The sequence below is a fragment of the Pongo pygmaeus genome, chromosome 1 (assembly GCF_028885625.2).
Source record: "Pongo pygmaeus isolate AG05252 chromosome 1, NHGRI_mPonPyg2-v2.0_pri, whole genome shotgun sequence".
Taxonomy (NCBI): domain Eukaryota; kingdom Metazoa; phylum Chordata; class Mammalia; order Primates; family Hominidae; genus Pongo; species Pongo pygmaeus.
The window spans coordinates 2,152,380-2,180,348 of record NC_072373.2 but is presented as its reverse complement, the minus strand read 5'-3'; the positions used below and the strand labels follow the sequence as shown (position 1 = coordinate 2,180,348).

Here is a 27,969-nt window from a genome sequence, read left to right as displayed (position 1 = left end):
CACCATGCCCAGCCAATTTCAGTCCTCTTACACTTAAATTTATTGAGACTAGTTTTATGATCCGAAATACTGTCTATCATGATGAATGTTCTGTGTGTACTTAAAAAGAATGTGTGTGCTGTGGTCGGGTAGGAAGTGGTTGACATGTTTTACAATATAATTGTCAATTAGGTTGATATTATTCTGCTCTTCTATAATATTACAGAGTTTTGTTTGTCAATTACTGAGATAGGAGTGTTGAAATCACTAAATACAGTTGTAGATTTGTCTATTTTTCTATTTCTATTTTTGCTTTGTTTACTTGAAACCTCAGTTATTAGGTACATACCCATTCAGGCTGGCTATGTCTCCTTAATGAATTCTTTCCTCATTATTAAATATTTCTTGTTCTGAAGCCTATGCAATGTGATGTAAATGTAGCCTCTGGTTTTTTTTTTCCTTAGCGTTTGCATGCTCTTTTTTTTATATGTAAACCAGGTTTTTTAAAATCCTGTGATACAGAAGCACTTAAACCACCCCCAACCCACACACACATTTTGTAGACAGATATAGTTGGATCCTGCTTTTTCTATCTTATCTGATGATCTTTGCTTTTTAATTGGTCATGTTTAGACTTTATATTTTATATAATAATTGATATAAATTATTGGCATTAAATCTACTATCTTGCTGTTTGTATTCTACTTATCCCATCTCCTCTGTGTCTAAATCCCAAACATGGCAGGATAAGAGGGGTGAAGAATGTTTTATAATTCCGTTTCCCCACACTTGACTCATTAGTTAGTTATACTTGTTTTATTTATTTATTTTGTATTGATTGCTCTAGGGCACCAGTTAACACAATGCATTCCAGGGTCCGTGAGATCTTTTCAGGGTGTTTGTAAAGTGACACTTCCTTTTGTGATCATACTGATGTTTGCTTTTTCCATTCTCATCCTCTCATGAGCGTAGAGTGGAGTAACGTGTGCAGTGGGGTTTGCCAGAGGCTATATAACGTGATTTTATAGATGGCATACAGGGCAGAGAATCAAGCTCTTTTATGAAGTCAGACATTACAGAGATTTCAGAAAATGGAAAGCAGTGCCATCCTCTCCAGCGTTGGCTTGAGTACTATTGTTTGGCCTGGCACGGTGCTTCCCACTGAAGATCCCAGCACTTTGGGAGGCAGAGGCAGAAGGATCATTTGAGCCTAGGAGGTCGAGACCAGGTTGGGCAACAGAGCAAGAACTCAACTCTAAAGAGAAATAAAAATAGATCGGGTGTGATGGCTCACGCCTGTAATCCCAGCTCTTTTGGGAGCTGAGGCGGGTGGATGACTTGAGGTCAGGAGTTCGAGACCAGCCTGGCCAACATGGTGAAATCCCATCTCTACTAAAATACAAAAATTAGCCGGGTGTGGTGGCACATGCCTGTAATTCCAGCTACTTGGGAGGCTGAGGCAGGAGAATCGCTTGAACCTGGGAGGCAGAAGTTGCAGTGAGCTAAGATTGTGCCACTGCACTCCAGCCTGGGTGACAGAGTGAGACTCCATCTCAAAATAAATAATTTAAAAAAATTACTTTTCATAAAAATATTTTTATATTATGTATGTTTACTAGTAATGGGTTTTTAATGTTTTTATTAACTAATGTTAATAAAACATCACCCTGTATTTCTAATAAAATAAACCCTGTGCTCTAGGGTTACAATAGATTTCTTTAAAATATTTTATTTTCAAATATTATATTACTTCCTATATAATGCAAAACCTTAAAACAATATACTTCTGGTAGCTGTCTTATTTTTTTGGTGTTGTCATATTTTATTTCTGTATTTGTTTTGAATCTCAACAGAATTTATTATTCTTGCTTTGACAATCAATGATCTTTCTGAAAGATTCAAAATTAGAAAAAAAAATTTCTTGGGCACAGTATTCTGGGTTGAGAATTTCTTTTCTTTTTCTTTTTTTTTTTTGAGATGGAGTCTCATTTTGTCACCCAGGCTAGAGCGCAGTGGTGCGATCTCAGCTCACTGCAACCTCCATCTCCTGGGTTCAAGTGACTCTCCTGCCTCAGCCTCTCTAGTAGCTGGGATGACAGGCATGTGCCACCATGCCCAGCTAGTTTTGTTTTGTATTTTTAGGAGAGATGGGGTTTCACCATGTTGGCCAGGCTGGTCTTGAACTCCTGACTTCAAACGATCTACCTGCCTTGGCCTCTCAAAGTGCTGGGATTACAGGCATGAACCACTGCTCCTGCCCAAGGTTGAGAGTTGCTTTTGGCTCTCAAGTCTCTCCATTGTGTTCTAGCTCTCATAGTTCTGACAATATATCTGCTGTCATTCTTGTTGTTCCTCCATCTTTTCTCACTTGTTTTTAAGATTTTATCACTGGATTAGAGCAATTTAATTAAAATGAGACTTACTGTGATTTTCCTTATTCTACTTAGGACTTATTGCTCTTCTTAGACCTGTGGGTTTATAGTTTCCATCAAATTTGGGAAATTTTCGGCCATCATTTCAAGTATTTTTTGCACACATCCCCCTCCCATTCTTTGTGTGACTCCAATTACATGTAGAGTAAGATTGTCCCACATGTCACTGAGGTGTTCATTTCCTCCCCATAACTTTTTCTGACTGTTTCTCCTTGTCTGCCAAAACTCAGCCTAAACATCATACCCTTTATTAAACCATTCACCAAATATCCTGTCTAGATCAAATGACCACCTCACCTTTGTACCCCACTGTATCCCATACATCTTATCACAGAACCTGTAACATCTGAGTGCACTTTTTTGCCTCTCTCCCCAAACCAAATTGTGAGCAACTTTAAGGCAGAACAGTGCATGGCACATGATAAATGCTCATTGAAACAGAAGTTCTCAGATGCGAAGTGCCTCATACAATTTGCTTATTTTGCTTACCTCAAAGAAGTAAAATATAATTGACTTGACTGTCATACCTTTTTCAAAGTATGTCAGTACATTGGCAAATGAACTGATTTGAGTATCTAAAAATTACTTGGGCAATAGCTGTATTTTTGGACCTCATGTTCAGCATAGAAAGGAGTAAATTTAAAGTCAAATTCTCATGTGGAAGCATATATTTATGCTGCATAAAATTATTGTACTTTCACACTGCGAACACATCATCAAAAACAAAACAACAGAAAACTGGCATTGAAGCTGTGTTTTAAAGCAACTTACCTGGCCTGCAAATTTACGACTAGGATCAGCTGAAATAAGGACACCATCCTTATCCCTTTGAAATCCATCATGAGACCAATATGCCAGGTCAAAAGTAAATGTCTTCACAGGCTCTGGATTCTTAGGGTCCTGTGTAGTGGTGGTGATTCTGGAATGCATGGAAATCACACATTTGCTCCCAAGATTCTTCTCTCTCTACAGTCAAATTACAAATTCAGAGTCAATCATTCCAGTTTCTCTTTGTTATCCAAGTCCCTTGTTTTTCAAGTCTTCATACCTAGTAAGAAGTTAAGCCAAAACTTACCCTTCCCTCAGTTTGTTCTCTAATTGTGTTACTTTTAGCAGCTATTATGACAAGCAGTTGTTCCTGTACTCCCTCGGAATTTTTGAAAGGCTTGTCTCTAGTCATATTAACTTTCTGAGAAGAGCTGGCTCTCTAACACCCAACTATACTAATAACAATAACTATAGTAGTGGAGAGACTGACTTCCTGCATAACTGGTGAACTCCCCAGTAAAACTAGTGAAAAATTCTCCATTAAAAAATGAAAATGAAAAAAAAAAACACCTTTTAAAGCCTCTAGAAATGGTCCTAAGGACAAACAGCACATGAAGAAACATCTACTCATGGCTGGGCACAGTGGCTCACACCTGTAATCCCAGCACTTTGGGAGGCTGAGGCAGGCAGATGACTTGAGGTCAGGAGTTCGAGACCAGCCTGGCCAACATGGTGAAACCCCGTTTCTACTAAAAAATACAAAAATTATCCGGGTTTGGTGGCATGTATCTCTAATCCCAGCTACTCAGGAGGCTACGGCATAAGAGTCGCTTGAACTTGGGAGGTGGAGGCTGTAGTGAGCTAAGATTGCACCACAGTACTCCAGCCTGGGCGACAGAGTGAGACTGTCTCAAGAAAAGAAAAAAGCATCTATTCAAGAAAATGTACGAAAATTTGGTAAGAAAAGGGTTTGTGGTATTTGAAGCAAGATCATTCCTTTCCTTTCCCTGCCAGCTCAGGAAGGTGGAGATCCCACTCTGGACACCTAGAGCCAGTAACACAGGGTTCTGTCTCTGCTCCAGATCCCAGCTGGAGGACTTTCTTCCCAGAAAGATCGAGATATTAGCATTTCTCATTCTGCCTCTCTCTACCTGTTAGTGAGGCCACGTGTCAGGTTAATTGGGGGTCTCCCTTTCACACCCAGCTCCCACTCGAGGAATAGAGGCTCTATTTTGGTTGCAGCATGCTGAGCTTACTGGAGTACTGACCACTTTTGCCCTGGGTCCTGAGATGGTTCAACACCAAGAGAGACAAGCTGAGAGGACCTTAGGCTAGAACCCCACCTCCACTGAGTACTCAGCTCCTAGAGCAGGTGTGTCATCTGAAGAGCAGTTGACTATTGTTCACACATCCAATTCCAGAGCTCTGGGTTAGAGATTTTGCCTGGGGGGATAATAATTAGGCCATACAACCCATGGTGCCTAACATCTCTTCCTAAAGGAACTGACTTCATTTGTAACAGATTGGGGAGGTTCAAGCCTAAGGATGCCCTCGAGAATGGTGGAGGTTGTGATGAAAGACAACTGAGAAAAGAGTCAAATACAAGTAAAAGTGTATGCCCTCTAATTTTCAGGGATGAACTGGAGAATAAGATAGTTGGAAGGTCAAAAATATCAAACACTGGTTTTAGAAACGATTCCCTTCAAAGGAAGCAGAATTTGATCGGATTCATTTGTAAGGCAATTTATACCCCAGGACATTATTGAAAACAATAATCAGCCAGTAAATCGTGAAGTTTAACAGCTGGGCATGGGTAAGCAAAGACAGGAAGGAAGCCCTACCAAATCCATTGTTCTCCCAGCATGACTGGGGCAGACCCAAAACTATGCTTCCCTAAGGAACAACAGTGGGGGCTGGGGGACATAATAGACTTCGCTAAAATAATTCAGCCAGTCACTAAACAAACTGGCAAATGAAAGTAACAAGCCACGGAGGAGATGCAGAGCTAGTAGCCAGAGCTGCTACAATATATCTACAATGTCCAGTTTCTAAGAAAAAATTAGGAGGCATGCAAAGTAACAGGAAAGTATGATCCATACACTCGGGAAGTAACAGGCAACAAAAACAGAGTAAGCAGATGCAGGATTTATCAGAAAAAGACTCTTAAAGTAGTCATTATAAACATATTCATGGAATGAAAGAAAACTATGATTAAAGAAAGGATTATAAAGGAATACTTTGAACAAATGAATACCAACAAATTAGATAACTTAGATGAAATAAATTCCTACAAAGGCAGAAATAACAGAAATTGACTCAAGAAAAAAATCTAAATAGACCTAGAACAAGGGAAGACATAGAAGTAGAAATGCTGGCCGGGCACGATGGCTCACGCCTGTAACCCCAGCACTGTGGGAGGCTGAGGCGGGTGGATCATGAGGTCAGGAGATCGAGACCATCCTGGCTAACATGGTGAAACCCCATCTCTACTAAAAATAGAAAAAATTAGCCAGGCATAGTGGCAGGTGCCTGTAGTCCCAGTTACTCGGGAGGCTGAGGCAGGACAATGGCATGAACCCAGGAGGCAGAGATTGCAGTGAGCTGAGATTGCACCACTGCACTCCAGCCTGGGCGATAGAGTGAAACTCTGTCTCAGAAAAACAAAAAACAAAAAACTACATGCCGGGCATGGTGGCTCCCGCGTGTAATCCCAGCACTTTGGGAGGCTGAGGAAGGCATATCATGATGTCAGGAGTTCGAGACCAGCCTGACCAACATGGTGAAACCGTGTCTCCACTAAAAATACAAAAATTAGCCGGGCGTGATGGTGGGCGCCTATAATCCCGGCTACTCAAGAAGCTGAGGCACGAGAATAGCTTGAACCCAGGAGGTGGAGGTTGCAGTGAGCTGACATTGCGCCACTGCACTCCAGCCCAGCTGACAGAGTGAGACTGTGTCTCAAAAAGAAAAAACAAAATTACAAACCATTATCTCTTATGACTATGCATGCGAAAATCCTCAACAAAATACTATGAAACTAAATCCAGCAACGTATAAAAAGAATTGCATCCCATGACCAAATGGAATTTATCCTAGGGCTTCAAAGTTGGTTCAACAATGGAAATTATTGTATTAATCGTATTTTAAAATTTTCTCTGTATATATGAAAAAATATATACATATGTATAGAAGCTTTGAGACATTTACTTCCCCACATTACCAATCATGATTATGTCATAATTATGAGTAGCTAAGTCTTATATCTCCTCAGGAAAACATAGCACTATTCACTATGGCATCCTGTGGAGATCTATACTTTATGACGGTTTGACCTCCTGCAGCTCACCAGGGCTATCAGATTCCTAGAGATAGCAAACAATTTGGCTTTCATGTGCAAAGAACCAATCAAAGCCCATATCCCCACTACCTCCTCTATCTAACTCCTATACACCAATCAAAGCCCGTATCCCCAACTACCTCCTCTATCTAACTCCTATACACCAATCAAAGCCCGTGTCCCCAACTACCTCCTCTATCTAACTCCTATACACCAAGCCAGTACTTTCCCTGCTCTAAATCACCCCCAAGGCCAGGTACTAAACAACTAAAGAGCACTCTTAAAGGTCAGAGCCCACCAAAATTATTCATACTATCCAATTCTAAACTCGTCAAACTTGCCTCCTCTGCCTTGCCCATTCCTTCCTGCAGGAAATACGGCAAAGGCTCTAAGTCCTGCTCTCTCCTTTCTTTTGCCTGTTCTTTGTACTTGCCCATGTGGCTCTGCATGGTGTGGCATGCCCCCCTTTAACTGTAAGGCAGTTAGAGTTAATTTTGTGGGTACCCACAAAAATAAAAAATAAAAATATAAGGCCGGGTGCAGTGGCTCACGCCTGTAATCCCAGCACTTTGGGAGGCCAAGGTAGGTGGACCACCTGAGGTCAGCGGTTCGAGACCAGCCTGGCCAACATGGTGAAACCCTGTCTCTATTAAAAATACAAACAAAAAAATTAGCCGGGTGTGGTGCAGGGCGCCTGTAATCCCAGCTACTTGGGAGGCTGAGGCAGGAGAATTGCTTGAACCTGGGAGGTGGAGGTTGCAGTGAGCTGAGATTGTGCCACAGCACTCTAGCCTGGGGAACAAGAGTGAAAAACCGTCTCAAAAATAAATAAATAATAATAAAATAGGAATACATTTAATGAAAGTAGTACAAACCATACTCTGAAACCTATAAGACTTTTTTTTTTTTTTTTTTTTTTTTTTTGTGAGACAGTCTCGCCCTGTTGCCCAGGCTGGGAGTGCAGTGGTGTGATCTCAGCTCACTGCAAGCTCCGCCTCCTGGGTTCACACCATTCTCCTGCCTCAGCCTCCTGAGCAGTTGGGACTACTGGCACCCGCCACCACGCCTGGCTAATTTTTTGTATTTTTAGTAGAGATGGAGTTTCACTGTGTTAGCCAGGATGGTCTTGATCTCCTGACCTCGTGATCTGCCCGCCTCAGCCTCCCAAATTGCTGGGATTACAGGCATGAGCCACCGCACCCAGCCCGCTATATGACTTTGTTGAAAGAAACTAAGAAACCAAAGACTGAAAAAACATCCTATGTTCGTGGATCAGAAGACTTAAGGTCATTTGGAAGGCAGTATTCACCAAACTAACATATAGATCCAGTGCAATCCTTGGGAGAACCCATCTGACTTCTTTGTAGAAAATGCTGAGCTAATTTTTTTTTTTTTTTTTTCCCTTACTCTGTCACCCAGGCTGGAGTGCAGTCGCACAGTCTCAGCTCACTGCAACCTCTGCCTCCCGGGTTCAGGCAATTCTCCTGCCCCAGCCTCCTGAATAGCTGGGATTACAGGCGCCACCCCACCGCCCCACCCGTGCCTGGCTAATTTTTGTATTTTTCTTAGAGACAGGGTTTCACCATGTTGATCAGGCTGGTCTCGAACTCGTGACCTCAGGTGATCCACCCGTCTCGGCCTCCCAAAATGTTGGGATTACAGGCTTAAGCCACCATGCCTGGCCATGATAAGCTGCTTCTAAAATTCATATGGATTGCAAAGGACCCATAGTATCTAAAACAATCTTGAAAATGAAGAAAAAAGTAGAATTCACACTTCCTGATTTCACAACTTAATACAAACCAACAGTAACGAAGGCAGTGTGGTACTGACAAGGACAGACATACAAATTAATAAAATTGAGTCCAAAAATAAACCCTGACATCTATGGTCAGCTGATTTTCAACAAGTCTGCTAGAACCATCCAATGGGGAAAAGAAGAGCCTTTTTAAGAAATGATACTGGGAGAACTGGATAGCTATGTGAGAAAGAATGAAATTGGCTGGATGCAGTGGCTCATGCCTGTAATCTCAACTCTTTGGGAGCCTGAGGCTCCTTGAGGCTAGGAGTTTGAGACCAGCCTGGCAACATAGTGAGACCCTATCTCTATTAAAAAAAAAAAAGTTGGGCATAGTGGCACATACCTATAGCCCTGGCTATTTTGGAGGCTGAAGTACGGGGAGTGCCTGAGCCTGGGAGTTTGAGGTTACAGTGAGCTTTGATCATACCACTGCCCTCCAGCCTGGGTGACAGAGTAAGACTCTGTCTCTTAAAAAAATTGAACTCTTACTATATACAAAATTATCTCTAATTAAAAGCCTAAATGTAAGAGCTAAAACTATAAAAGCCTTAGAAGAACAGGAGTAAATCTTCATGGCCTTGGATTGGACAACGGATTCTTAGATATGACATCTAAAGCAAAGCAATAAAATTGCCAACATTTAAAATGTTTCTGCTTCAAAGAACACCGAGAATGTGAAAAATACAATCCACAGAATGGGTGGAAAATTTGCAAATCATGTATCTGATAAGGATTCATATTCATAATCTATAAAGATCAGCTCAATAATAAAGACGATCCAGTTTAAAAAATGAGCAAAGGATCTGAATTGATACTTCTGCAGGAAGATACACAAATAAATACCCCTAAAAAGATGCTTGATATCATTAGTCACTAGAGAAATGTAAATCACAGCCACGACATGCCACTTCACATCAGCTAGGATGACTATAATTGGAAAGTCAGATAACAATTGTTGGCAAGGATGTGAACAATTTGGAGCCCTTATGTACCGCTGTTGGGAATATACGTTGGCACAGCTGCTTTGGAAGACAATCTGGGAATATCTCAAATGATGAAACATAGTTACCGTATGGTTCAGCAATTCAATGCTTAGGTATATAACCAAGAGAAATGAAAACATGCCCACACAAAAACTTGTACACAAATGTGTGTAGCAGTCATTAATAATAGGCAAAATGCAGAACCAACTGCAGTGTCCTTCCACTGATGAACAAAACTTGTGTATCCACAAAATAGAATTCTGAATATTCACCAGCCATAGAGAATGGCGTTTTAATATATGTTGCAACATGGGTGGACCTTGAAAACACGCTGTGTGAAAGAAGCCAGTCACAAAAGACTATATATGATTCCACTCATAGGAAACTCACCCAGGAAGGGAAATCTGCAGGGCACATTAGTGGTTGCTTAGGGATGGGAAATAGGGTAACTAAAAGGTGCAGAAATTCTTAGGTGATGAAATGTTCTGAAATTGACGTGGTGATTGTTGCACATATTTAAAACCATTGAATTGTATACTTTGAATTGTATTATCTCAAAGTTGTTTAAAAGAGATTATGGTGAAAAACATAGCAGCTAAAATAGTTGTCAGGCACTGTGCTCTGCGGTAGACATATTTCCTCTTACAATAGCAATCTTGTGAAGTGTCAAGAGCCCATTTTACAGATAAACTGAGGTCCAGAGAATATACTGTCTGAGAATATATTGCTTTATTTTTATTTTTGAGTGAGTCTCACTCTGTCGCCCAGACTGGAGTGCAGTGGCGTGATCTTGGTTCACTGCAGCCTCCGCCTCCCGGATTAAAGCAATTCTCGTGTCTCAGCCTCCCAAGTAGCTGGGCCTACAAGCGTGCGTGACCATACCTGGCTAATTTTTGTATTTTTAGTAGAGACGGGGTTTCACCATGTTGGCCAGGCTGGTCTTGAACTCAGCCTCCCAAAGTGCTGGGATTACAGGTGTGAGCCAGTGTACCCAGAAATATATTGCTTCTTATAATGAAAGTGCCATAAAGTAGGTTCTCTGATCTCACAATGAACATAAGCACTAGATATGGAGTTAGAAAATTAGGCGGTGTCCAGGTCACCTAGGCCCTGTAAACTGCAAAATTTTATTTTTAATAAACTGAAAGGTTTTGAGCAGAGAGCTCCATGGTACTAGTATTTTTCTCTTGCTGCTAGGTAAAGAATGGATCAGGGGTGGCAAGTTCACATAGGAGGGTACTGCAGGTGTCTAGGCAGGATAATCTGTAACTGTCTACAGTAGTCCCCCCTTGTCTGCAGTTTCACTTTCTGTGGTTTGTACCAGCAGTCAACCAGAATATGAAAATATGAAATGGAAAGTTCCAGAAATAAACTTGTTTTAAATCGTGCCACCAGTCTGAGAAGTGTGTGAAAATCTCATGCCATCCCACTGTCCTGCCTGGACGTGAATCATCCTTGTCTAGCATATCCATGTAGATACAGCCGCTACTAACCATCTTGGTTACCAGATGAGCGTGGTGGCACTGCAGTGCCTGTGCCCTTATGTTACTTAATCACGGCCCCGAAGTACAAGAGTCTGTGACTCATTTGTACACTATCATAGGTATGTATGTACAGGAAAAAATGTCGTGTATATATAGGGTTAGGTTCTACCTGTGGTTTCAGGAATTCACTGGGGGCCTTAGAACATAGCCCCTGTGGGTACAGAGCAAGCACTCACTGTACCTTCAAGCTATCTCCCGAATCCATCCTTTTTACTCCTTGCTTAGACTATTCTAGTCTGGCAACTTTGGTGGTGAACTTGAATAAAATGCAATCTTTCTGTAAAGGGAACCTAAAGGTTCTGTAAATACATGACTGTTTTAGTGCCTAATCCTACAAATCCTTATTTGCAGTTACTCATCCTGGCAATATTAGAGGCCAGTGAAAACGACCGCAGGAATAACCATTTGCATTGTTGTTGAAGGTCTGGTTGGGCCAAAGTAGTTAATATACTGGTCACAAATTCATTCTTTGGCATTTTTTGATCAGTTGCCTTAGAAGCCATGCTACTTTAGAAGCCTTAAATAGTAGCTACACTTAAAGTTATCTAGTTATACATGTAACTGGAGTTACATAATTACATAGCTGTGCCCAGCTGTTGAAATACTTTCCACAATATAGATGAATACAGAGGCACAGGACAGACAGAACTGATACCAACTGAAGATGTACAAAGTAATATTGATAATGGTAAAAGCAGCAAGTTGTAGAAGTTGAGGGTGGGGGGAGAAGACCTCATATCAGGTCAATCCATTGTAGCCCATTCAGGACCAGGTGTTTGCATGTTGTTCTGTCAAGCAAGTCTTGATCGATATTTTACAAAGCCTTCAAGATCTATCCAGGCAGAATTAACTATACCTGATCTGAGTATATTGTTTACCTTACTACTATGATAGTATCTTTCCGAGTATATTGTTTACCTTACTACTATACTAAGTATCTGAGTATATTGTTTACCTTACTACTATGATACTAAGTATCTGAGTATATCAGTTACCTTACTACTATGATACTAAGTATCTCTCTGAGTATATTGTTTACCTTACTACTATGATACTAAGTATCTGAGTATATCAGTTACCTTACTACTATGATACTAAGTATCTTTCTGAGTATATTGTTTACCTTACTACTATGATACTAAGCACCTTAGTTTAACCAATGCTTTGATCATCAGATACATGGTTGCTACAAGGTCCAAGAATATCATTCATGCGCTATCCTAAAATGTTGTAGCAACACATTTTAATGAGCAGTGTTTTTATTCAAGCTATATAAAGACATTTATACATAAGTTCATACATTCATTTAAAATATATATAAAGTTCATTTAGAACAGGCAATTTGTTTGCTTATGATCTACATTCACAGAGGGGAAAAAAAGTACATTTATTAAAAACAGGTACCACACGTCTATATTCACCAAATTGCGTTGGTTTAAAAAAGTATTAACTTGACATACATTGCATCCATGTTTATTGTGCTACTTGCGCAAAGGAATAAAATTGTTTACTGAATTATGTTTAGCTCTTTAAATTATTCATTTAACAAGTTCATTTAAATAAGTTCAATATTCCATAAATGACAAGCAGCTTAAATACAAGTTTGATAACTATCATTAAAAAAGTAATAAAATCAAAGTCAGTGAAATTTTCAACAAGGCAGCGTAACATCCATCACTAACCTGACTAAAAGGCCGCACTCGCACTGCTACTTTCACACTGTCAACACCTGGCGTAGGCATTTTCACCAATTTCTCATTATCCGTATTATTTGGTAGAAAAATAAATGCAGAAAGCACACTGCGTATGCTTTACATTAAAACATTAAAAGCTTAGCCCAAAAAAGCAGTTCGTTTCTAGATGATCAATTATTAAGTCCATTCATTACACACTATCAATTACCTGTTATAAATTATTTGACAACACATTTATTGATGAGTGTTAGAGCCTACATCAAGTACCATTGCTTAATTGCACACAGTTGTACTGTGGAGAACAGGGCGTGTGTTGTTTTTCTCCTTTCTACATCTACTCACTCTCTCCCAACCTCAATAATCTGTGCCTGAGGTCCTGTGAGAATTTGCCAGTTTTAAAACCTGAATATTAAAGGATTTCTGTGGTTCAGTAGCAAGCTCCTTCACAGCAATATTATAAAAATTTGTTCAGACATCTCATCCTATCAATATTAGGCACATACAAGATGTACTCAATATCCATAAACAGATTTATTTTACATTTCCCTTTGTCAAACCCTTTGATAAGGTTGCAAGTGAGCAGTGAACCGGTCAATCTAACCTGGATTAGTCTTTGACTAATTAAGACTTTAAAGAGCCTTTAAGCTTGCTGAATAAAAGAGAGATGCCAACATTATAGTTAACCAATACTTGGATTATTCATTTGAGGTAGATTACACAAAATTTGTGAAACTACAAAGATGGCAAAATTACATGCCCATAATTCAATTTTAACATAGTAACAGCCAAAAACAAAAAAATACATTTTATGATTAGAAATCTGAATCACAGAATCAAAGTGCATAAATTATAAAATAGTAACTGTAAAAAGAAATATCAATACTTCAATCATCCCCATTTTAAGACTGGTCTAGTATTTTAATAATAGAGAAAATGAGACCAATGAGCATATAAAACTATTTAAACAGATATCCCCTCCCTTTCAAAAATCCAAGACACAAACGACTGTGAAGTATACATTTTATTTAACATTCCATTAATAAGCCATATTTACATATATATAAATGTATGAAGTCTTAATATAAAATAGAAAAATTGCCTGGACTGAAACAATCACTCCATATGGAGTTACTTATTGAAGACCTTCTGTTTACATAAAAATTTACAATAATTTATATAAATTATTTTCTTCCAAACTAGATATTTAATAATCCACACTATTCTGATGACTTTACAAATAGGTATACATTAAAAACGTCCCAAGAAATTACAGCATTTTTCTGCGTAAAATTTGCTTTGGATAGGAAGACAGTTTCTTTCTGTTCCTTCCAAGACCTGTTCCCGTCACTTCTGTAGTTTTTCTTGGTTTGCTCTTGACTCCGTCAACTGGGCTAGCCAAGGGGGAAATCAGCCGAATTTCTACGGGAGGAGGTGACCAAGCACTTTCTTTTTCTGTGTTTCTGAAAAAAAAGATATGATCAAGTAAGAATAAACACATTATGCTATAAAATAAAATTGGCTTCCCAACATGTTGAGAAAAACCTTTGGGACTGCTTAGTGCTTTCATTTTATAAAAGATGTAATGGTTTCAAGAGAACTGAAGTGAAGCTTTAAGTCATATAAGCTAATCAGAAGCAGAGTTAAGGTTTCTTTTCATTTTCGATCAGAATATTTACAAACAATTATTCAATTACTGAATTTTCCTCTAAATGTTTCAAATGTATGAAAAAATCCTGCTGGATTACAAGGATGGGCCGAGCACCAGTTGTCAGCCCAGGTGATAAGAGCCCCGCAGGCCCATGTGGCATGTCAGAAATGTCAATGATCAAACACAGCAATGAGCAAAGACGCACAGAATTTCACAGACATGAGTTTCTCACATAGATATGCCAGTTTATATGTAAACAAACAGTGATATTAGCCATAGTGTCATTAAATCCGTTTTTAAATAAAACGCATCGACTTGTGCTTTTATTAAATTCAACCATGCCTACTAAGCACAGCATTAACAAGATACTGTGTAACAAATATATCTGAAACGGAGTAATTTCCCCATGGATGCAGTTTTATTGCTTTTTGTAAAATAATTGCAGGATTTTAAAGTGTATAATTGTTTTTTACTAATAGTTACCTAACTTTCCTGACAAAGAGGTAAACCTTTACATCCCACTTCCCTTCCCTACTTTTTCTGCAAAAACCAGAAAGATCCATTGGGAACTAAACTGCCCCCACCCTACCATCCTTCTTTTATTATTTTATTTTATTTTTATTTATTTTTTTGAGACAGAGTCCCGCTCGGTCTGTCACCCAGGCTGGAGTGCAGTGGCGTGATCTCGGCTCACTGAAACCTCCACCTCCTGGGTTCAAGTGATTCTCCTGCCTCAGCCTCCGGAGTAGCTGGAATTACAGGCATCCACCACCACGCCCAGCTGATTTTTTTTTTTTCAGTAGAGACAGAGTTTCACCATCTTGGCCAGGCTGGTCTTGAACTCCTGACTCGTGATCCACCTGCCTCGGCCTCCCAAAGTGCTGGGATTACAGGCGTGAGCCACCACGCCCAACCTCCCATGCTCCTTTTAAAAGGACTGGGCTTTCATGCTATTAATATATAAAGAAATCCACCTTCAGCAGTGAAATCTAACAATGCCAGGGAGCCAGTGCTTGTAAATGCCCCTGAGAATCTTTTCTGGTGAGCTTAATTTCCTTTTTGTAAAATTAAGGGTCTTCTCAAATCTAATTTTGAGAAACAAATGGATAAAAATTACAGAACAAGGCTGGGCGCAGTGGCTCACACCTGTAATCCAAGCACTATGGGAGGCAAAGGCAGGCGGATCACTTGAGACCAGCCTAGCCAACATGATAAAATGCTGTCTCTACTAAAAATACAAAAATTAGCCAGGTGTGGTGGTGGGCGCCTGTAGTCCCAGCTACTCGAGAGGCTGAGGCATGAGAATCACCTGAACCTGGGAGGCAGAGGTTGCAGTGAGCCGAAATCACACCACTGCACTCCAGCCTTGGCGACAGACCGAGACTCTGTCTCAAAAAAATAAATAAATAAAAATAAAATAAAATAATAAAAGGAGGATAGTAGGGTGGGGACAGAGCGAGACTGTCTCAATCAATCAATCAATCAATCAAGAACAGAAAGTCATACTTGCTTGCTTGTTTTGTTTTTGACGTCCTGATTCGTTTCACTTTTGGCTTTCCCACAGTTTCTACTGATTGTGCATCATCTTTCTATGGGTTAAACATTTTAAAAAGTTAAGTATTAAACACGAATCTAATTTTAAAACTTCTATCCTGAGACAAGGAATACTATAGCCAAACACTGCTGATGAATTCGAACTCGCCAAATGCAAAATTGACTCCCTTTCTCATACTTTTTAGTAGAAACCTTAGTTATGTAGGCCTGTTCTTTATTCTTCATTCCTACAATTCAACTAATCTCCAAGTTATGATCAGTTTTATTTTTGAATGTTTCCACTGTCCACTGCCCTTCTGTACCCACTCACTCCCTTTGTCCATATCCAGGCTCTCATTTCCTAAGAAGTAGACAACCAGAGACTATTGTTTCCTACCCACATTTCATCTTTCATAGAAACTACCTGTAATACACACATGGCTATTGACAATGAACACTCCTTATCTGCCTGCCATTGCCATGCTCTGAGCCTTTGCATCTGCCATTTACTCTGTCGGGAGGAATGCCTGTCTCCTCTAACCTCAGTCTATAAAGTAAAGTATTTGAAATAATTGTTTTCAACTCTTCAATGAAACTCTGTATGTCAGTTGAACCGTAGGTGCCTGACAGACAAGGAATTTGCCTGAATTATTCTTGTGTAATTTGCCCTTGCAGAGTAGCAGACTCATGGCAGATAATTCAATAAATGCTTATGAATTAACATTTATAAACATAAGGGACTCACACTCAATCCCTCAACTATTTCTTTAAAAAACACCCAGGTAATTCTGATGGACACTAGAATTTAAAAACCCTTCCACAAACAGGTAATTTAAACTGAATTGCCAGTAAAATATCATCAGTAACATACCACAGCTGTGTCTTAAAGGTAGGGAGGGTCTCCAAAGGGGTAGATAAGACCATTTTTGGCTTTTAGTATACATGACTGTTATCTTTAAGACATTTATTTAAATAATAAAATTTAAAATCATTAAAATTTAAATAAAATTAAAACAATTTTATTAAAACATTTGTTAAAAAAAATAAAAAGTATGTTTTAACAAACATACAAATAAAATCATGCATTTCTTACCAGTTCATCTTCAAGCTTGTTCTTATTGGATGTGTTTTTTTGTCTGCTCCTTAAAGCAGGTGGTGAGATGACAAACTGAGAAGATAAATCCGAAACTAATTCTTTCAGCTGTGCAGGAACCTCTATTTTTTTAGCTAAAAAAAGTTGAAAAAACTGTATCTGTATCTTTATATATGTGTGCATATATATAAACACAATAAAAACCTGGAACAAATTATGTATTTTAGAAAGATGCAAACGTCCCCAAACCTGGAAACCATTAGTATTGTAACCTAATTATCCATGTTGGCAGAGAAAAGACAGGAAAAATCCCAACATCATTTGGGTAAGCCAAATGTGTAGGACTATTGAATGCTTCAAACTAAAAAGTGCTACAATATAAAGACAGGCCATAAAAGCAGGTACAGAACTGTTTAGTCTATTTCTTTTAATGCTTACTGCTCCTCAAGCATTCTGGGGAGGGAAGGCATTAATCCTATATGTAACCTTGAGCTAGTCTGTGCCATAACTACTGCTATTCCAGAGACGTTATTTACAAAGTAGGTTTTTTATTTTCAAAAAAGAGAAACTCTTTCTAGCCACCTCATTTTGAACTACTTCTTCCAGCTAAAGGAACAGAAAAGTTCATCTCCACAAAAGGAGAAATTGCTAGGTACAGTGGCTCACAACTGTAATTCCAGCACTTTGGGAGGCTGAGGCAGGAGGACGGCTTAAGGCCAGGAGTTCAAGACCAGCCTGATCAACAAAGTGAGAGCCCTGTCTCTACAAAAAATTTTAAAAAGATTAGCCGATGTGGTGGTGCACGCCTGTGGTGTCAGCTACTTGGGAGGCTGAGGCAGGAGGATCACCTGAGCCTGGGAAGCTGAGGCTACAGTGAGCCATGATTATGCCACTGCACTCCAGCCTGTGTAACAGAGTGAAAAGCTAACAGGAAGATGTTCCATAGAAAAATAAAAATGGTTTAAACAACAATTGGTTTAAAATAAGGAATAAAAACATTTATCACACATACTTTTTTTTTTTTTTAAAACTACAGGGCCCCCATATTAAAAGCAATTATCAATATAATTACAGAGGAGCACAGTTCAGTTTAACCAGTCTGCCGGAGTAAATCCCAGCTTCTGGACTTACTGTGAGACCAGAATCAAGTAACTTAAAGCTGTCTGTGCATCAGTTTCTATAAAATAGGGTTAATAATAGCATCTATCTCAAAGTTGTTGAGGATGAAAGAAGTAGAACAATGCGTGGCATGGTGGTAGGTGGTAAGTGCTCTACAGATGTTTGCATTTGTTATTTCAACAATATCATTTACAAACCCTTGAAATACAATCATAGTTCAATGTTATTTCAGCTACTGGGACAGTCAAGAGTTCTATCAGATATCAAATTCTGCTTTTAAAGCATGATTCTTAAAAAAATTTTTTTGTGTGGGTACACAGTAGGTATATATAAGCATATGATTCTTAAAAAAAGAAAAAATAGAGTTGATATCAGAAATATATAATCTCTGCTCCCAGCTTGTAAATGGCAAAAATGATAATGGCTAGGTCTACTGGTGGTCCCTCTCTTGGCTTCAAGAAACAGATGAACAAAAATATTTCTATGAAAATTATACATTCTATAAGTCTCTTCTAGGCTACCTGAAAAAACAATTTATGTCACTTTTCATAATCTTCACCTAAGCTTTCCTACTCCATTTCAAAGGAATATATAAGGAAATACAAAAATATACTATCACATGCAAAAACAGCCTCCACCATTTTTTCCATATGCTTCTATTATAGCACAGATGAGACTTTCTTGAGTGTATGTCAATTCCTTACACATCTCTGTTTTGAGGATTAAAGAGTTCAAAAGACCTAGGTTCAAACTCAACCGTGTGCTAGCAAATGACTCCGAAAATTCAAAGAGAGCTCTGATTTGCAGCATTTGCTGATTTCTAAGGTATAAATGTGCCTCCTGTGGCCAGTGCAAACCATGGCTGGGTTACAAGTTCTTGGATATTTAACAATTGGCTCTTACCAGCCAGTAGTAGCAGTAATAGCTCCAGGACAACACATCTTATTCCCTGGGTGATGTGAGTGCACAGTCTCAATGAACTTCAGTTTCCTCAATGAGGATAGAAGGAAGTAAAAGTACCTACACTTCACTGGGTTGAAGTGGGAATCAAATGATACATGAACATCATGTATCTAGTATGGCCTTAGGTATATAGCACGCCCTTCTTAATATTTGCTGTATGAAATGTGAAGTTTCATATTCATTTAGTAAAACACAAAATTCTAAGATAATTTCTTTGCTATGTTTCAATAAAATAAAAGACCACCTCTAGCCTTCCAATCATATAGTATACCTACACCCAGTCTTCTCTGCACCTGCAACCCTATGTAAAAATGAAGTTTAGAATATAAATAGGCACAAGGGACAGAAAGGGCAGAGGAAGACAGGAAACTATGTCCTAGAGTGCTCATTGCTTTGTTAAAGTCATGAATACTCATAAGAACCCCTGTAAGGTATGCACTACCACATTCATTCCAGGAGGAGGAAACAAGGCTCATAAAGGTTCAATGATTTTCTGCCCAGCTAGTAAATGGCAGAAATGAGAGCTCTCAATCCCAAGTTTCTTATCCCTTCCAGTCCCATCATCTCATTCTAGAAGTTGCCTGTTTTTAATATTAAAAAATCTGAAAGCAATTCAAATATCCAACAGAAGAGGGTTTAAACAATCTGTGGCATATTTGTGAGATGAAATGCCAATATGAAAAAAAAGAAATATTACGTTTAAAATTTTGAAATATATATATACATATATATACACATATACATATATATTTTTTTGGGGGGGGGGTGGGGAGGTGACAGGATCTCAATCTGTCACCTGGGCTGGAACACAGTGGTATGATGGCTCACCGCAACCTCAACCTCCCGGGCTCAAGCCATCCTCACACCTCAGCCTCCCAAGTAGCTGGGACTATAGGTGCAGCCACCATATGCCCAAATCATTAAAAATTTTTCTTTTGTAGAGATGGGGTCCCACTAAGTTGCCCAGGCTGGTTGGATTTTGAAGAATATTTAAGATTAACTAAAGGCTGGGCACAGTGGATCATGCCTATAACCCCAGCACGCTGGGAGGCCAAGGCGGGTGGATTATCTGAGGTCAGGAGTTTGAGACTAGCCTGGCCAACATGGCGAAACCCTGTCTCTACTAAAAATACAAAAAAATGACCCAGGCATGGTGGCAGGCGCCTGTAATCCCAGCTACTGGGGAGGCTGAGGCAGGAGAATTGTTTGAACCCAGGAGGCAGAGGTTGCAGTGAGCCAAGATGGCACCATTGCACTCCAGCCTGGGTAACAACAGCCAAACTCCAACTCAAAAAAAAAAAAAGGGGGAGCTGAAAATGCTCATGAAATAAGTAGGGGGACAAAAGCAGAATATATGCACGTACATAAACTGCAGGTTTTTAAAAACCAACCATACATATGTATCTGCAACGATATACAGGAAAATGTGAATGGTGATTCTTTCGCTGGCTGGATTATATACTTCTATTTTCGAGTTTTCAGTAAGTAGGCATGTATTGTTTTTGTTTTGAGACGTGGTCTTGCTCTGTTGCCCAGGCTGGAGTGCAGGGGCACACGATCATGGCTCACTGCAGCCTCAAACTCTCAGGCTCAAGTGATCCTTCTGCCTTAGCCTCCCAAGTAGCTGGGACCACAAGCCCGTGCCACCACGTCTGGCTAATTTTTGTACTTTTTGTAGAGATGGGGTTTTTTGGCCGTGTTGTTGCATGTATTTTTAGTTTAACAGAAAAAAGTTAAAATTAGTAGGTACAGAAATGAAAAATATGTAAAGATGACAAAAATCAGAATTACTGAGATGTTTGCTAAGCTCTAACAAAATAACTCTCACTTTTGGTGGTTACTATATTTCTCCAGGTCCTGAGGAGTGTATAAGTTATGTTAATGACTTCCTGCCACTCCCTGCCAATAAAATGTTTTTCATTCTAACTTTTTAATAACACCTTAATAAAATGAACTTAAAAAAAAGTTGGCTAAAATATCACACATTCTGTCATTTCATTCTCCTTCATGCAAAACATAGGTATAACCACACTTTTCTAACACTATGAAGAAATTAAATTATACTACCAAAATCAAAGACCTAATTAAAAATTTTCTGAGTGACGAGGGGAGAGGAGGATCCCCTATAGGTACAAATCATTTTTAGGACAAATGATCAATTGTTATGGGGAGAGTCATTTTCCTGGGCTCAAACTATATCAGTACAACAAGTCATCTACTTTATTTATTATTATTATTATTTTTTTGAGACACAGTCTCACTCTGTCACCCGAGCTGGAATACAGTGGCACCATCTTGGCTCACTGCAAGCTCTGCCTCCCAGGTTCACACCATTCTCCTGCCTCAGCCTCCCGAGTAGCTGGGACTACAGGCGCCCGCCACCACGCCCAGCTAATTTTTTTGTATTTTTTTTAGTAGTGTTAGCCAGGATGGTCTCGATCTCCTCATCTCGTGATCCACCTGCCTTGGCCTCCCAAAGTGCTGGGATTACAGGCGTGAGCCACTGTGCCAGGCCAAGTCATCTACTTTATTTATAAGGTCCTGAACTGCTTTGCTGAAATTCAAATATTAAACTGTAACTTACATAATCAACTACATGGCCGGGTGTGGTGGCTCACGCCTGTAATCCCAACAGTTTGGGAGGCTGGGGCGGGTGGATCACTTGAGGTCAGGAGTTCAAGATCAGCCTGGCCAACATGGCAAAACGCTGTCTCTACAAATACAAAAAATTAGCCGGGCCTGTAATCCCAGCTACTAGGGAGGCTGAGGTAGGAGAATCGCTTGAACCCAGGGGGCAGAGGTTGCAGTGAGCCAAGATCACGCCACTGCGCTCCAGCCTGGGCGACAGAGTGAGACTCTACCTCAAAACAAACAAACAAAAAACACAAAAAACCCCTACATTTTGTTTACCTAACCATTAACACTTTTACAGAGTTACTCTGATGGGATCTATTCAGCCACACCAGTGTCTTAACTTTTTAGACATGTTTAAAGCACCCCCTATTAAAATTTTATTACTGCAGATATATTGTATATCTGTTTGTATACTTAATGCATATATGTGCTCCCTTTGGGGAGACAGATCACCCCTGATGAGAAGGTCTGACCTACACCAACCAAATACAGTCCTTAGCTCACCAGTGACAATGAAGGATGGCCTCACTGAAGATGAGGGCATGTAGATGTGCCAGTTTGTGGGCAATAGTGAATATGGATTGAAATAATTTCTGTATCTTAGTAAAAAGCTACTGGTGTTTCCCTTCAAAACAATTTTGGGTTGTGGATATCACTGGGGTGTGAGCCAAATGCAGCAGTACACGGGAGATTAAAAATACTGCCTCTATTTTGGAAGAAACTTAATTAAAAGTCACTTACAATTTATAAAAGTCACAGAAATTACACTATTCTAAAAAATAAATCTATGTTACGCGAGTTACAGGATTTAAGTCACGTTAACCATACTGAATAACTGAACTCAAACTTTGAAACATGAAATCTTTAAACTTTACTACTAAAAGATCAATTTTGGTTTGAGGGGGGGAAGGGGAAAAATTCCCTATAAAACCATTTTTAGGACAAATAACCAAATTTTAAGCTGAAGGGTGACTGACTGAGATGAAAAACCGTTTTGCAGAGAAAGAAAAGTACCTTTTGCTTTCCTTGGAACTTCTGACACTGGAGAAAATAAAGGCTCATTGTTTGGTTCAGAAAGGTCCGGCAACAAGACGGCCTTGCTAGACCGAGTCCTGGTGCTGCGGGATGATGTAGTGAAGGAAGCTCTGGCGAGCAATCTTTCTTCCTGGTCATTTGTTTCTTTCTGTGTCATTTCATCTGTGCGTTCTTCTGACACTGAGTGCAATGAATGTTTTTGGCTTTGACTTTCAGACTTTTTTGTAAGTTTTTTCTTAGAGTTCATCACCATCAAAAGTTCCTCGTTTGGCACTAAAATGGATTTTCCTAAAGCTGGTTTTCCAACATCAATATTTTCACTTTTAGCTGGGGCATTTCTTGTAGATCTCCTTTTAATGCTGGGAGCTTCTTTCTTCTTGGGGCTTCTCTCTTCCTTAACAGCCTTAGATCCTACATCTTCAGATGGATTGATTTTTCTTGGTCTACCACGTTTTCTAGGTGTGGCAGACATATCAAATTCTGCTTGAAGAGTCAACTGAGATAACTCAAGGTTGGAGTCTTCTCTCACATCTGATGGACTAACTTCTCTCCCTCTGACCCTTCTAATACGTTTAACAGGCAGCTGCTCGTCACTGGATTTATCATCTTGCTTATTTCCTGTATTTTCAGAAGCATCTAAATTAGCACTTCTCAATTTTCTGATCGTTCTGCTAGGACTTGTTACTGTACTAACTTTTAGATCATTTATAATTTCAACACTTTCCTGATTTTCTACAGATCTTTTAATTCTTCTAGGAGTCCTTTTTGTAACAGATGAAACCTTAACTTCTTTTTTAATAGTTTCTTCAACTGCTGGTTCCAACAGCTGAGATGATTTTAATCTTTTTGATTCCCTACCTGTAGTGATCTGTAATTCTTGTTCCACAGAACTGGTGTTTTCTAGTATGTCCTGATTAACTTCTTTCTTTCTCCTTCCTCTCCTAGGCGTAATAGAATTTTGAGGTATTTGCTGGTTCTGAGATATTCCTCTGACATCAGAATAGGTGTTTTCAGAAGCTTCAGAAATTTCTTTTGCCTTCCTAGTTTTCTTCCTAACTGACTGCCCTGGCATCTTAGGAGTAGCAACATCTGCTGATGCTTCCTGTTGTGCTGATTTGACATTAACGTTTTGGATACGTTGTCCTCTCGTACGAGTTTTGGAGGAAACCATGTCATCAACCTGGCTGACATTCATAGTCATTGTGCTTGTTTTCTGAGCAGTCTTAAGTGCAGATTTGACTAATTCAGTGGGACACATTATGTTTTGGCTCACTAAAGGTATCGTTTCATGAACGGACTGTTCCATTGTATCTGAAGTAATTTCTTTACTTCTTGTGTCTTTAATTACATCTAGTAAATTTTCTGCAATTGCTACTTTAATAGGTTCAGGCACATATGGTAAAGTCTCTACTTTTTGGGACTTTTGGTCACTAGTTATGGCAGATGGCAAATTTGCAACTTGTCCATGATTATCATTTTCCCCACTGCATAGAAGTTTTTCTTCAGTTGCTGTGTTAGCTGCTTTAGGTAACACATCAGATGATGCAAAATCACTTGGCTCAACTTCTCCTTCTTCACCTTCCAATATCAAGGTAAAGTTGCTTTGAGCCACAAAAAGTTCCCCATCTACTTCAGCAATGTCACATTCAGCAGTGTCTTTATTATCGGCTAAGTCACAAAACTGTTGGTCAATAGTATCAAAATTGTACTGAAGCTTAAGTGTTCCAGAGGGATATAACTCATTAAATGAAAGATTCCTAGCCTCTTCTCCTGAATCTTGAGCTTCAAGCTTTTCCTGTTCAATCACCTAAATGAATTAAAGATAACAGACTGGTTAAAGAATTTTAATATACGTTTTAACTTGAAGCACACAGGTTTTTGATGACCCTTGGCTGTGTGCCTTTTAAAACATAAATTATATTTAATATGGCATATACTTATGGGTTTACTTTTCAAAATTATCCCTTTAAGCAATCAGACTTTCTCATTCAGTCAAAATAACTAGATAGATTTTGAGATTATGACTGAAATTTAACTAGAAATTCTACATTTCCCTAGCTAAAAAGACAGTCAACAAAAGCTTGAAAATTATGATGCTAACAGTTCTGAAAACATTTAAGGACTTATTCTATTCTCACCCAAGAAAAAAAATTAGCCGGAGAAAACAAACAACCCCCAAACTGTGTTTTAATGGTATTCCCCAAATTACCTAACTATCCACACTTTTCTAAATAGCACGATCCCCATAAGGTTGAAGAACAATTCACCTACATAAGCTCCCTTGGGCTAGACTCAATCCTCTTCCCTTTGCTGGGGCTGCATAAACCATGAAATTCCTAAGGCTTTCAAGTTCAGTACCTCTCCTGCAAGGGTTTGGTGGAAGAAGGAATGGTCCTTGCATTTACCTTTTGGTAAGGGAAGGGGAGAAAAAGGAGGAGGTAGAAAGTAACAGAGAGATCTCCTGACCAAGAAGGTAGAACATTACCACCCACCTAGACAATGACATTTTCCCACTCCCCAAACATTCAGTGAGATGACAGACTGGAAATAACCTAGAAATTAGGATTCCCACTTACAGCATACCCACAACTTTTATTAGCTTCCCAACTAAAAGAACTGCAACTTCACTCATCTATTTGGCAGTGGGAATACTCATTAAGATGAGTATGGATAACTATGACATTTTTATGAGTTAAGAAACTTCCCAAATTCTAAACAATCAAATTTCTATAAATAATTAGAAGAGTTGGTTTTTTATCTTAAAATTTATTACATAAAAGTTGCCTGCTGGTAATAAAAGATTTGGTATAATAGAATTTTTTTAAAAGACCTGTAAGTCTTATTAAGTAGCAAAAAGTTATTTTCAGAGTGTACAGATGTTCAACACCAGCCAGTTGACTATCATTCTCCCACAAGGATGCATGGGGCGGGGGTGTTAATCCTGTTTAACTATATCCATATACTTTCAAATATATGATCTTATGACTAAAAAAACCTTTCATTTGAACCAGATCAGCAAAAATTAAATTGATAATACTATGGCTTCTTTAACACTTCCTTTTGGCTTTCATTAAAACCAGTTTATTTATTTATTTATTTTTTCCCTGAGACAGGATTTTGTTATGTTGCCCAGGCTGGTCTCAAACTCTTGGGCTCAAGGATCCTCCCTCCTCAAACTCCCAAGTAGCTGGGACTATAGGTACCTGCCACAGCACCCACCTTGAAGGTCAATTTATTAAAGGATGTGTTTTTATATTCCACAAAATATTTATACACTTATTTTTTGAACCCATATTTTTATAAATAAGTTTTTATATAGCAGTCAAATAAATGAACGTGTTAGGTTTGAACTACTTTGTCTTGAAACAACTAAACCAAAACTGAAAGACTGACAAAGAAGTAAAAAATTAATTTTTTTTACATGAATTTCTTGAGTATCAGGAGGGCTGTCAGAAATTGGAAGCTTTTCTTCTGGTAAGGCAACACTTTCTTTTAGTACACCAACTTCTACTTCATGATCTTCTTTTAAGTTCTGCGCTACTTCCTGGTTAAGCCTGTGCTCAGAGACAACAGGACCTTCAGAGATAGTGAGCGAGGAGTTTCCACTATCACCAAGGACATCAGCCATAGCTGAAAGAAAAATGAGGGAATTTTTTACATTTAAACTGAAAAATAAATCTACACACAATTAAGGAAGCAAACAGAAAGGAAAAGGCTACACTGCACTTGAATAGTATATTAATAAACTATCACAATGCCATAAAGTCTGCAACTTCTTAAACAATACATACCTTTCCACAGAGATAAAACAGAAAAAGATAAATTTCACATTTAAAAATGATAACTGATAAATGATATCAGGAAACTTTTAATATGACGACCAACTGCTTCAAGGAAGTTCAGGTGCTTGTTCCTTATTAATCTGAAACTGTATTCACCAGGTGACTACCAGACAACCAGCTATCCTTGTAGAGTAATTACAGAATCACATGAGGAACATGCAATCTGGGCTTTGACAGGACTAGGAAAAAGAATGAATCTCTTTTGGCAGAAAGCATTCAAACAGGTACAAATGTACTCTACTACTTTAAAACCCTTTAGTGTTTAACAACAACAAAACATCAATAAAAAAGCACAAAAATAAAAGATGAACTAGGAAAAAATATTTCTACACTTTCAATGGAAAATGGGGCTGTTATCCCTAACATGTGGATACTAATAAAACAAAATGAAAAATGTTTTCCTGTTTGGCAAAAAGAGGACGACGAAAAAACACTTTACGGACTTCTCATCAAATACATAAAAGTAGTATACAAACTTTATTGGATACAACAATAAAATATTAAAAATCTAGCTGGGCGCAGTGGCTCACACCTGTAACCCTAGCACTTTGGGAGGCCAAGGCGGGTGGATCACCAGGTCAGGAGATCGAGACCACCCTGGCTAACACAGTGAAACCCTGTCTCCACTAAAAATACAAAAAATTAGCCAGGCACGGTGGCAGGCACCTGTAGTCCCAGCTACTCGGGAGGCTGAGGCAGGAGAATGGCGTGAACCTGGGAGGCGGAGCTTGCAGTGAGCCGAGATTGCGCCACTGCACTCTAGCCTAGGTGACAGAGCAGGACTCTGTTTCAGGAAAAAAAAAAAAAAAAAAAAAAAAAAAATCTGTACATACTTCTGGACCCAACAAGTCCATGGTTAGGAATCTACCCAAAAGAAATACTGACATAGAATGTAATGTGCAAAGACACAAGAATATTCACTGCAGAAACAGCAAAACAAACCCCAAAATGGTGATTGGCCCAAATGTTCAGCAATAAGCAATTAGTTAAGCATGTAACATTTACACTACACAACACTGTTAGAGCTGTTAAAAAGAACAGGATTATATTACTGACAGAAAAATGTCTTAAATATATTACGTGAGAAAAGAAAGTTGCTTTTTTGATAATGATCATTTCTAACAGCTAACATTTACTAAACTTCAGGTACCAAGCACTATACAAAACACTTTACATGCCAGTGGCTTAATCCTGACAACTCTAGGAAATGGGTCTTATTAATACTCATTTAAAACTATTAATATTTTACCAACAAAAAAAAAAACAGAGGCATAGCCCTTAAGCACAGGACTGAGTTAGGAACCCAAACATTTGGGTTCAGCCCCCTGCACTCTTTAGGCACCATCTTGTCTCCTCTTTCAACATATTGGGGGAAATGGGCACAGAAAACAAAAATTCAGGAAAGACACTTTAAATTGTTAATTATGGACCCCTAAAATGGGTGATCGGCTTTTTACTTTATATGTTAGACAATTCTCTCTGGATTACTCTGTAATCATGTATTACCTTAATCACGGGACAAAAACTAGTCTGCTGAAGCTTGCCCTACACCCCATTCATAATG

At 38.9% G+C, this 27,969-nt stretch overlaps 2 protein-coding genes across 5 annotated transcripts in view; both read right to left on the bottom strand.

Moving 5' to 3' along the window:
- Positions 1–13,407, bottom strand: part of LOC129014734 (kinesin-like protein KIF28P) — a 72,125-nt gene extending 58,718 nt beyond the window's left edge. The window contains 2 exon segments of the mRNA XM_063661249.1: positions 3,183–3,377; positions 12,527–13,407. Coding sequence (XP_063517319.1) covers positions 3,183–3,377; positions 12,527–12,586 — 255 coding nt within the window. The 5' untranslated portion in view covers positions 12,587–13,407.
- Positions 13,408–13,544: 137 nt separating this feature from the next.
- The window catches only part of AHCTF1 (AT-hook containing transcription factor 1), a 90,617-nt gene continuing 76,192 nt past the window's right edge, over positions 13,545–27,969 (bottom strand). For 2 of the 4 annotated variants that reach the window (XM_054481834.2, XM_054481823.2), the window contains exons 32-36: positions 25,985–26,193; positions 22,543–24,370; positions 16,813–16,946; positions 15,693–15,775; positions 13,545–13,998 (exon numbers count right to left, since the gene is read on the bottom strand). In XM_054481834.2, the coding sequence (XP_054337809.1) occupies positions 13,806–13,998; positions 15,693–15,775; positions 16,813–16,946; positions 22,543–24,370; positions 25,985–26,193 (2,447 nt within the window). In that variant the 3' untranslated portion in view covers positions 13,545–13,805. The remainder of the gene's footprint in view (positions 13,999–15,692; positions 15,776–16,812; positions 16,947–22,542; positions 24,371–25,984; positions 26,194–27,969) is intronic. The other 2 variants (XM_063665209.1, XM_063665231.1) reach the window with 2 other exon arrangements.